Source organism: Trichechus manatus, unplaced genomic scaffold (assembly GCF_000243295.1).
Source record: "Trichechus manatus latirostris isolate Lorelei unplaced genomic scaffold, TriManLat1.0 scaffold00066, whole genome shotgun sequence".
In the NCBI taxonomy this organism is placed as follows: Eukaryota; Metazoa; Chordata; class Mammalia; order Sirenia; family Trichechidae; genus Trichechus; species Trichechus manatus.
Window position 1 is genome coordinate 4151635 of NW_004444002.1, and position 12029 is coordinate 4163663.

Genomic DNA, 12029 nt, shown 5'->3' on the forward strand with positions numbered 1-12029 from the left:
TTTTTTTTTTTTTTTTTTTTTTTTAAATAAAAAGCCTGTCTCAGCTGTGCTAAGGAGGAGTAAGGAGAATGGCTTGATTTTGGTTCACACTTGGGCCAGAGAGTAGAGAGAACAGCGTGCCCTGGGGAGTCATGGACAGTGTTGCCAGCAGAGATCAGAGTGTCTGTGAAGGATGGGTGCTGGCAGAAGCTCGAAAGGAAAGTGTCCTTTGCCTCCCCTGCTTTTTCCCAGGTGTTTGTGTCTGAATTGCTTAAGGGCAAGTCCCCTCAATCCTTCCAATTTGAGACTCATTCAATAAGTAGGATAAGGATCTATATTAGGTTGAGCTATAGGCAATTGCTGATACTTGACTGTTCTTGACCTACAAAAATGGCAATTTGAGATGGTTCAACTGAATATGTATGTGCAAAATGTGCTGAACACTAAGCTATGATCAGAGCGGTTGATTTTCTTTCCTCCATACAGAGGAGGAGGCTGAATTTTCAAGGGCACTGCCTAGCATTTCAGCTCACAATACAACTGAGTCACCTGTTTAATTTTTGCTGAAGAAGTGGGAAAGTGAATCAGTGAGATGGGCCAAACAGCCTCATCACAGTTTGGGAGATGTGCTGCACTGAGTTTCCATGAAGTTATGAAAATGGATAGAAACTTTACAGCAGATTTTAAATTGGCACATGCTATGCTGCTTTCGGAGCCCTGGTGGTGCAGTGGTTAAGAGCTATGGCTGCTAACCAAAAGGCTGACAGTTTGAATCTACCAGTTGCTCCTTAGAAACCCTATGGGTTTAAGGTAACTTAAATATTGAATATACCATGGACTGCCAGAAGAACAAACAAATCTGTCTTGGAAGAAGTACAGCCAGAATGCCCCTTAAAAGCAAGAATAGCAAGACTTTGTCTCACATACTTTGGACATGCTATCAGGAGGGACCAGTCCCTGGAGAAGGACATCATGCTTGGTAAAGCAGAGGGTCAGCAAAAAAAGAGGAAGACCCTCAACCACATGGCCTGACACAGTGGCTGCAACAACGGGCTCAAGCATAACAACAATTGTGAGGACGGTGCAGGGCCGGGCAGTTTTGTTCTGTTGTACATACGGTCGCTATGAGTTAGAACCAACACGACAGTACCTAACAACAACAAGAGCTTGATTTTTAGACATCGATCAATACGTTAGTTCCACGGATTTTTATTTTTACTGATCTCTCTAGGCTGATAAGCAAAAGCTTACTTTGTTGTCGTTGTGTGCTGTTGAGTCGATTCCAACTCATACAGACCCGTTACGTCAAGTTGATTCCGACTCATAGCGACCTTGTAGGACAGCGTAGAACTGCCCCATAGAGTTTCCAAGGCTGTAATCTTTACACAAGCAGACTGACACATCTTTCTCCTGCGGAGTGGCTGGTAGGTTTGAACTGCTGACCTTTCGGTTAGCAGCCGAGTGCTTAACCACTGCACCAACAGGGCTCCTTAAAGCCCTGATTTTATTTCACAGAGATACCTACAAATGAATAGGACATGCATTCAGTTTTAACATCAACCTCTACTATTGCCTTTGGAATTTTCCTTTCTTTTTTTACTCCCAATACACTCTTTACCTTGCCAGCTTAGTGCCAGAAGGGATCTTAAGATATGGGCTATTGAGCCAGATTGCCTGGGTTCGAATCCTGGTGTCTCCACTTACTAGCTGTGTGATCTCTCTATGCCTCAGTTTTTTCATCTGAAAAATGGGAATGATGATAATACAACCCATGGGATAAGGTGCTATGAGGAGTAAATGAGTTAATACATGGCAACACACATAGTTAAGACCTCAATGAATGGTAGCTGCTGATATTATGACTAATGGTACTACTACTACTACTAAAAGAGTTGGCATAGTTCATACCTCTCATTTTTATAAGTGGGAGAAGAAGTACAAAACTATGGGCACACCAGTTCTTCCTTAAAATCTTACTCATGCCTCTCATCTGATTTCAGCCATACCATTTATCTTGGACACTTTTTGCACTACGTTAATTTGCTTTTTAAAAATACTTTCCTGTTTGTTACTTCATCTGTCTAACCATAAGCCTTTTTTAGACCAAATCATTAATGCTTATGTACTCATGAAATAACATGTGAAATAATACTTTCCTTTTAGTTGTTTTAGTAAGGTTGAACCAAGATTAACAGATATAATAGTTTCTATGATTTAAGGGCCCCAAGCATCCCAAAAAAGCAACACTGCCCAGTGGCCTTCATGCCTGAGATCTCCTTTCTCCTTAGGAGTAGAGGCACTGTTACTTGGGACTTAAAACTACAGATATATTTACAAATAGATTAATCGAGCTCCATGCAGGCTCCTTATCTAAATTTTCCCAAAATGAATCCCCCCACCAAACCTGAGGAGAAGGAAGTTAAAATAGTGTGAAGCAAATAAGAACTCCAACTCTGAGCACCCTGTAGCCGAGTGCCCTGTCAGCAAAGACATTTTCTGAGAACGGAGGGAGCTGCTGGAACCATATGGCTGCCGCCCAAATTCCCCAACATCTGTCAGCCTGGGACCCTGGGTTTCAACTGGGCTTGTTTCCCCCTCACAGAGCTCAGCTCACGTATGCACAGTCCCATGTTGCATTTAAAAACCAACCCAGGAGTTGAGTTCTCAGTTATCTTTGAGTGGAGGAAAAAAAATCAATTGTGAGGACTTCAGATTAGTCTTTGCTTCATTTTGCTTGTAAACACATAATCATCCTCCTTGATTTTATGACTTTGGTTTGGAGTACTAAGCTGCCTGCATTTTTTTTTTTTAAATAAAGGAGGCTGTAGTTTCGAGGTTTTGCTCTAACCTCACAGCTCAGTCTGTGAAATCTTGTAAAGAGCTCTGGGATCCAATGCTGTGATACATCTCATATAACAGCATTATTATCCATGGACACAGCAAGGTGCAATCTGGGTGTAATTCCTAAACCAGTTTGCTTTCGGTCAACATCCGATTCTTTTACAACTGCCTCTATTGTTATCTGCACTCTAATTTCTCTATTTTCCAGGGAAATGTATTTATGGGGGCAGATTGATGCAGCAGATGAGAAGATACAAGGACTGGATGCAAAAGTACTTTGCAAGGAAGATGATTCAAACACAACTCAGGTTGGGGGGAAATGGATTTTTAAAAGAAATGAAATTTCAGGATGTTAATGTGATTTCTTACACTTAATGGAGCTGGTGAAGGATGGCCCAGCAGTAACAAATCCCTTGCTTGCTCAGGCTGAGCAGGGCATCACGTTTTCCAGCAGTTTGCCTCCCTCACCTTGACAGGGACCCTGACTTTGTATGGAAAAAAAAATCACTGATCATTGGAGAAATGCAGCTTTTGCTGCTTTATGTCCAAAGACAGGTCTATGCCTTTCTGATATTTTCTTTCCAGACAGAAGGTTTGTGGAGGGTGCGACCGGTAGATTTTGGAGTGCTTGACATCTATCATCCTACCAAACGGGCCTTTAAATGAACCTGTCATTTTGTGCTTGAACAATTAGTGCTTTATGACCTGCTGCCCCACCACGTTTACAAATCACAACCACACCTTTGGGTGGTTTTTCAAAGAAGAGCTGAATTTCTCACAGTTGAGTTGGGTTTTCTATGTTGTGTGACCACCTTCCCCATATGGGCCTATGGGGCAGTCCTACTCTGTCCTAGAGGGTCGCTATGAGTCGGAACTGACTCAACGGCAATGGGTGGGTGACTTTCTGACCCTGGTTTTAGGACTTAACAGCTCTGGTACCACCACCTGCCCTGGCTCTGGAATGGCACCTCCACCAGGAGAAGTGAACGAGTCAGCTGAAGGTCTCAAAGTACTTAAGGCATCAGAGAGGCTGATTCTTTAATGTATGTGGACAAATGGGTCACCTCATATTTGGCTCCAGAAGTGAGAAAGTTTCATCTCATGTGTCATCATGCTGCCCCTTGAAAAGCCACTAGAAATGAAGAGGAACCATCTTTGAAACAAATAAAGTCAGTGGGGAAACAGAATTTGCCTTGTAAACACTGAATTCACACCTACCTTTTGGGCACGTGTGATATGCCTATTTTTTATTCTATTAATTTGGATATGCCTAATCTGGGGAAACTGAGGCAGCACTATAAACAAAACTCCCTATGGATGCTCAGAGCAGATAAGAATTAACCAGCTAAACAGTCTCCCTCCTCCCCTTGACTCCTCTAAGCTTTCCCTGCCTGGAGACCAGCCCATTGTCCTGAACCACCCACACTTGCCAGTACATGAGAGTCGATTATTTGTCTCTTTTTGTCAGCATTGAAATGAGGAGTCAGGTCCTGCCAAGCTGGCTCCACTGAGTGGGGCAATGATTTATAGATTAATTATTTTAAGGAACAAGGCAGCACAGCATGATGTAGTGGGAAGTGCTGCATTTTAGTCCTGGCTCTGCTCCTTAATAGCTGTTTGACTTTGGGCAAATCACTTAACCTCTCTGGGCCTTAGTCTCCTTATCTGTAAATTAGGAATAGCAACACTTGATGGCTGTGGCAATCAAAATCCTGGCTATGAAAGCATTCTGTTAACTCTAAATCACTGTTGTCGTTGTGTGCCATCTAGTTGATTGCGACTCATAGTGACCCTATAGGACAGAGTAGAACTGCCTCATAAGGTTTCCCAGGCTGCAATCTTTACGGGAGGAGATCCCCAGGTCTTTTCTCCCACGGACCAGCTGGTGGGTTCAAACTGCCAATGTTTTGGTTAGCAGCCTAGCACTTAACCACTATGCCCCAAGGTTCCTTCTCTAAAGCATTAAACATACGCAAAGGATTGCTATTGTTAGATTTCTAGGGACAATGCATAGTAACACCACCTAATCAATAAGGGGGTCCATTTTCCAGTTCCAGGACCTCAGGAAGTACTCTAAAAGTCACATAAAGGAGAAGGTCTTGAAATTTTGCCCTTATTAGCCATTCCACAAATCTCATCAATTATACCACAGGATGGGATACTGGTCAAATTATAAAAACAACAACAACAACAAAAAAACCAAACCCACTGCTGTTGAGTCGATTCTGACTCATAGCGACCCTATAAGACAGAGTAGAACTGCCCCATAGGGTTTCCAAGGAGCAGCTGGTGGATTCAAACTGCCGATCTTTCTGTTAGCAGCCGTAGCTCTTAACCACTGCGCCACCAGGGCTCCAAATTATAAATAGTATTAACTAAATAACACTTCAGTCTTCTTCTTACCACTAAAGAACCTTCAAATGTTTTTTATGACCGTTAACTTTTCAACATTAAGGACAATTTGAGATATGGAGTGTAAATTACAGTTTATACTCTCTCTATTATCTGTGCATAAACAGGGGGAAGAAACAGGGTGGGTTACGCTAAAAATGGAAAATCTCAAAGTCACATAGTGTATGATTTGGCTCATAGTGTTTTATTAAGGTTATAAGCCGGGAGTGCACACTAAAATTCGATAAAATTTTTCTGTGATGAATCCATGAGGTTGATAAGCCATATGTAGATAATTCTAACATTTATACTCTGCCCAGGAAAGGACAGTTCCTTATGAGAAAACAGCAGACCAAACATAACTTTAATAACGTGTAAACATCATTTCCCCAACTATATGTTCCTCAAGTACGATAATGAATTCTGAATTTCCTTCATGAATGTTTCCTTTCCTCCACGGGGGCGTGTGCACACAGCCTATCACAGTGCTGAGAAAAAGGGTGACAGACAATGAAAATAAAGTCATTTCTCAAGCCAGTTATAAAACTGGATATTAAGTCAGGTTACTTGATGTCTCCATCTAGGGTTCTACCCAGGAGATCCCATTTCTAGAAGAACTCTGTTAAGAAACCCTCACTGCTACACACACAATGAGGTTTGACTATTTGGACTGGTTTCACTTCTCAATTTAGTGTCATATCTGGTAAATAATTCTGTTAGAAATTGATCAATAGAAACAAAATGTTCAAATTGACTTGTGCATGTGGACACTTCCAGTGGCTGGTAAAACAACAATGACAACAACAACGAAACACCCACTGAAGTTTGTCCATGTGTCACCAATAGAACTGACTGAAAAGTGAGCATTGTTCTTTTGTCCATATCAATCCATATGACTTTTTTGACTGCTTCTCCCTGGAATTAGCTGGTTGGCTGGCAACACATAGTCACAGTCTTAAGGTCTTCGAATTTTTCCTGTGAGTGAATAAAACGCAAGCATTCCAGCTGTCCCCGGCGTGATACAGGTGCTCAAAGCAGGCCTGACCTCAATAGTGAGTGATTGCTCCCCTCAGGCTGGCAGTTCCTCTGGGGCTAATATCGAATGTTACTATATTTGGAAAGTTGGTCACGTCATCTTTACATTGGTTAATGTTCAAGAAGGGACAGGTAGAGTGCTGTGGTGTTTGTAGGCTCTGTGTGCTGCATGAAAGCAATTTTGGCTGGGAGCTCTCTGGTTAACTGTAGTGAACTGTGCTTAATAGGAATTCGAAGACTCCTTAATCTTTAATTTCCTCCAGGAAGCTTTCTCTGAGTTTCCCCTAACCCAATCTGAGTACAGGTTCTTTATCCCTCAGGCTCTTCATCTGTATTCATGGCAATGATATCATTTACTGTCTTTTCCCGTTTTATCTTGCCTTTGTCCAAATGTCGCCTTATGTCTCACATTGTTCCATGTGTGCCTGCCTGGTCTTCCCAAATAAAGTATAAAACTACTCCAAAGCAGGGACCTGGACCAACCTAGTGCATTTGAGAACCATCTCCAAGGTATGCTGGGAGGGATACCGGCAGGCCTCCTGGCTAAACACATTTCTCTATCCAGACTTTCTTGGTGCCTGAAATTGCTACTATTAGAGCACTTTAGCGGGCTAACGACAAAGAAAACTCCTATTACAATGATCATTTAACGATACTGAACCATTATCAGCCATTAGGACCCTCTCTTGAATTAGTATATCATATAAGCTAGTCAGTCACCTAGAAAAGCTTTGGAGAAATGGGACTTCAGATCAGGGAAGCTCTGAAGCTTTCAAAAATAAAACCAAAGCTCTATGTCTCGTATAAGGTCAAGCCTTACCCTCAGTCTCCTTTCAAAGGCTGAAATGTTGCCTTTGTTTTGCTCCTTCCTCTGCCGCCACTCGATGAGGTTTGCATTGTGCTCTCCAGGCAGTGAGATGTTGCATTTGCCCAGGGTGGGGTTCACTGCTCCGGCCAGGATGTGGGGCTCTGAGCTGAGGCTGATCTCCATCCCGCTGGCAAAGGTGACCCGTAGGGAGCCATCTGGACTCACCTGATAGGTACTTTGGGTATTTTCTGGAGGCAAGAAGAGCAAAGGAGGAAGAGCAGGAGGAAAGGGAAGAAAGGGAAGAGCGGGAAGCAGTGGAGAGATCAGTTTAGCTTTAGAAGGCAAGTTTGGGAAGCGAGGAGCAGGTGGGGACACTGTGGACCTAACTGCCTTCTGGGCTAGACAACCACTCTGACAGGCAGCCACACTCTCTGTCCATTTGGGTCTTGTTATTTTCACAGGTAGGATATCTTGTTTCTTGGATAAAAGGCTTCCTGTCTAACACTGCAGGCTGTTTTTGTTTTCTCTTTTTAAAGAATTCCCTCACAAACTCCCTCTGACTTGTTGGATTGGCCTGCTCAGTTTGATATGCTGGGAGCTAGAATGAGAAGAGTATGAAGTTCAACTCAGCATCCTTACTACCTGGGGACACCATCACAGTTGCTGTACCCCACAAAATGATCTAACACTGACAAAGATTGGCACTATTTATTTTTTTTTTTTATAGAGAGGATCTGAACGTTGGACAGTTCTGTGTCTGGCCCCACAAGCTAACAAAAGACGAGTCCCATAATGACAGGGCAGAGAGAAAGCAACCTCTCTTTGGCCACTTCCCTTTTAGCTTCCAAGATATTCCTTCCAAATCCAACCTATCCACCTTCTTTCTTTCCTCTTTGGATGAGAATGAGCTTTTAATCCTCATTTCGCTTATATTCCTTCTCAATGTGTACTGTAATCTGTCCTCTTTATTCACCCATGTCAGCACTGATCTAGAATGCTTACCTCAGATGGGGCACAGACTCCATTTCTTTAATATAACTTGGAGCCTAACAAAGCTTTACAAATGGCCGCGTGTTGGGAAATGACTTGATGGAAGAGCAGACTGGGCAGAGATTTAACCTCATAACTCCCACAGCAATGTGGGCCCAAAGTTGATATGGGAACTTGTGAAAGGTGTCAATTTGTCTAGGTTTCAGCCTCCATAGCTGGAAAATCATGAAAGGTAGTGATCTTCTCAGTCAGAGGTGACCTCTATTTACTAACAGTGAGCAGAGGTTTGGGGGTAGAAGTTAAGATAGGTGCTCTTATATAGTCAGGTGAAGTTGGAAATAGTCTTACCTTGTTTTAAAATATATATGGTACTCATTGCCGTCAAGTTGGTTGACATGAGGACATTTTCGCGGTTGGAAGTATCTAGCTCCACTTTTGTCAGCTTCTCCAGGTCACTGTGGAAGCTGCTGACCTCTCCGGTGGGAAATGTGGCATTGGTCAGATGTCCCTCAGGGTCGTACCTGGGAAATGTAACCAGTCCCAACTTTGAAACCTCTTGGCAGCGATAACAGGCCTTTGCAAACTAAAAATCACTTGGCAGCTAATACAGTTTAACTTTGAGTGATAACAAGTATTATTAACCTTGTTCAATAAGAAGAAAAAGGTCAGAGAGATGATTAATCAAACGAAGGTATTTTTCGCAGCTTCTGAATTCTTGATGACTTCCTTGAGCTGTGCTGTTTTACAGAGAAAAATATATCTGGTAATGAATCACCAGGGTGGAAAACTGATTTATGAATCATGTCCTGCTGTGTGCAATGTTGCAGGGAGGCTTGGGTTTGCAATTTGGGTCGATCTCATTGGATGCGATGGGTAGCAAAACCCAGCAGAGGGTGCTGTTGCCAAAGGAAAAGGAGGCACAAAAGGGCCTCCCCCCCCCCCGCCCCGCCAAAGCTTGAGAAGGCCAGTAAAACTGACTTTGCATTGTGATAGGAAAATTATATTTGCTGCTGTTTAAGTTGCCAAATTTGAAATGAATGAATCATTCTTTCAACAAAATGAACAAGCACAGAGGATAATGGAAACATGTTCCTTAAAACATTCTGGAGCCCTCTGATCTTGGTGTCATTTAATTTTTTTTTTTTAAAATCTTTTTGGAGTATAGTACATAATGTTTTATAATTTGCTTATATGAGTAAGAGACAAAAATAATTACCTGGGAGAATAGGCAATAACCTATATCTAGAAATATAGTCTAGTGAGTTTACTTTTTTAAAAAAATCCGAATTATTGGCAATCTCACTGTCCTCCAAATGGAAACTGCTTCCCTGAAGGCTTCTGATGTGGCGCTGTTCTTTTATTGCCAATAGAACCATGAAAAATAAACACTTCATTAAAAGTAAAGACATGCACTTGGAAACCCATTACTGTTTTCTTTGCAAGTTGCAAATTACAAAATATTTACCCACTTTTATTTGCTTTTAAAATCTTAAACAATTATATTCTTTCTACTCAAAGTGAGCAGGACACAGCTGGGCACAGTGGTGGAGTCTGGCTCTGTTCCCCCCTCCCCCAACAATTATGCAAAATGTCCTAGTAACTCAGTGTTAAACCTCTAGGCTTTAAAGAACTCAGCCTGCGGAGTTTCTCAAATTTTAAAATCTGTATCAGCTTTTGGTGGGCTTGGGAAAAGGGGCTAGATCTCATTTCATAGAATAGATGTCTGTAGGCTTAAGCTCAGTTCTGTATAAAACCAAAAACCCTGTTGCCGTCGAGTTGATTCTGACTCATAGTGACCCTATAGGACAGAGTAGAACCGCCCAATAGGGTCTCCAAGGAGTGGGTGGTAGATTCAAACTGCCAACTTGTTGGTTTGCAGCCAAGCTCTTAACCACTGCGTCACCAGGGCTCCCAGTTCTATCTATAGATCTATATATCTATAATATATATATGTATATGTATATACACACATACACACGCGCACAGGCTATTGGTTAAAACAGTCATGTATGTGAATAAAAACAATCAGACAAGTCATTTGACATCACAGATACCCCAAGCCCTAGTTTAGCTGGCTGCACCTTTTGTATAAATGAGTTTCAGTCAACAGTTGGCTTGTTGCTACTGTGCAGCGAAAGATTCATTATTTAAGAAAGGCCTAAGGGTGTTGTCTGTGCTTGGGTTAATGGCAAAATCCTTCCCCTGCTCAGCCTTTGTGCCTGTGGCCTGCTCTGGGGCTCTGTGGCTGTGAGAAGCAAGCCCCCTGGTAAGAAAGGAACATGGAAGGGGCTTGAATGGCCAGCACAGCCTCAACCTTGCCTGCCTGGTCTCCCCTCCAGGAGAGGAAAACAAAGTCCAGCCTTTATTCTCCCAAGGTATCAACCTGCTTTTTCCTGTAGGGAGGAACTTCCAGGCAGCAGACAGAAGGAAGCTGCTGCATATCTTTCTCATGAGGTGACTGCGACCCCTCAGCCTAGATTACGGAGGTGGTTCCTTTCTGTTTCTCCTTCACCACCAGCAACTCTGCCTCATTGGTTTTGCTTTCCTCAACCCTCAGCAAGGTCACTCTTCGTCATTCCTCCGCGACATCTGACCTAAGACACCGGATGCAGGTTCTCAAGGGCCTTCCAGTCTAGGGGCAGTTTCCTTCTTCCCAAGTCACATAGCCCTTTGTGTTAAACCAAGATTTCATATAAAGGTGAGGGCAGTGGTTGCACCCAATCATCGGAGCAAAGTGACAAAAGCAGATACAAATGGAATCATCCATATGCAGAGGTACAAGGGTAAAACGTTCCAACAAACCTTAGAAGTGGCCTATGGATAAATCTAGTTTCCTAACCTATCCCTTCCCCATAGGTGCTCTTTGTCTGAGATTATACATTTTCAAGCTTATTCCCAAGAGCGTAAGCATATCCCTACATTTTCTGTCCTCATCCGCACTCCCCAAATTGACAGTAGTACCTTCAGAGAAAAAAGCTAAACTGTCATGGATAAGACTGTCAATGCCCAGAGAGATCTAGCTGGGAGGCTACTGCCTGGTCCTTTTCCGGCCAGGGAGGCAATGGTGTTGAGGATAAGGTGGCATTTCCCACAGTCCCGCTCAGTGGCTGGGTAGCTAGAAAGGTGTATTGTACGGTTTTTTTTTCTGTGACTGGATTGACACTCTTACTTGGAAGTGCATATTTGGCTACAACTCTATCGTAAACAAAGCACCCCCACCCCCAACACACTCACATACGCCAACTCTGCCAGTCACAGTCAAAGCAATTTGCCTTTGATGGTGTCTTCAGTGTGCTGTCTCGCATGTGCTCCATCATTTATATGATCCTGGATCAAAACATGCAGGCCCACCTCTCTTTGGCGGGGTCATTTCCAAAGGAAGAGTGACAGACAGATGTATGCGTCAGTGGGTAATCCCCACAACTTTGGAAAGACTGCTCAAAGTGGATACAAAATAAAGGGAGTCTTTGATTTCCTCTGGCTTGCTTGAGTTTTTCCTTCCTCCATCACAGGGAAATGCATGTTTCCAGACTGAATGTCAAAGAAATGAGTTTAATCAAAATCTCTTATGCTGTGTTTCCCTTTGGTGCCTGCATCCTTTGGTACAGAGAGTGCACACCAATATGCTGCAGCTGACCCCCTAAGGCCATAACATGGTAGCACCCTTCATCCCCCACCTTGGAAGAAAGGCCTGGAAGTCTGCTTCTGAAAAACTAACAATTGAAAACCCCGTGGAGCAAAGTTCTACTATGACACATGGGGTTGCTATGAGTCAGAATTGACTCACCAGCAACTAGTTTTGGTCCTGATTTTACAGAGTTCCTCTGTGAGGGGCCCAGTGAAGTACTGAGTACACCTCACCCTTTTTCTCAGCACTGTGATAGGCTGTGTGCAAGTGCACGGGCGTGTGTGTGTGTGTGTGTGTGTGTGTGTGCATGTGTGTGCCTGCATGTGTACACGTCCTCATGGAGCAAAGGAAACATGA

General features: G+C 43.1%; 1 protein-coding gene across 3 annotated transcripts in view; it reads right to left on the minus strand.

Moving 5' to 3' along the window:
* The window catches only part of TENM1 (teneurin transmembrane protein 1), a 609234-nt gene that overhangs the window by 19617 nt on the left and 577588 nt on the right, over positions 1-12029 (minus strand). For all 3 annotated transcript variants that reach the window (XM_004379594.2, XM_012556473.2, XM_004379593.2), the window contains 2 exons: positions 8393-8565; positions 7067-7302 (listed from right to left, as the gene is read on the minus strand). In XM_004379594.2, coding sequence (XP_004379651.1) covers positions 7067-7302; positions 8393-8565 — 409 coding nt within the window. The remainder of the gene's footprint in view (positions 1-7066; positions 7303-8392; positions 8566-12029) is intronic.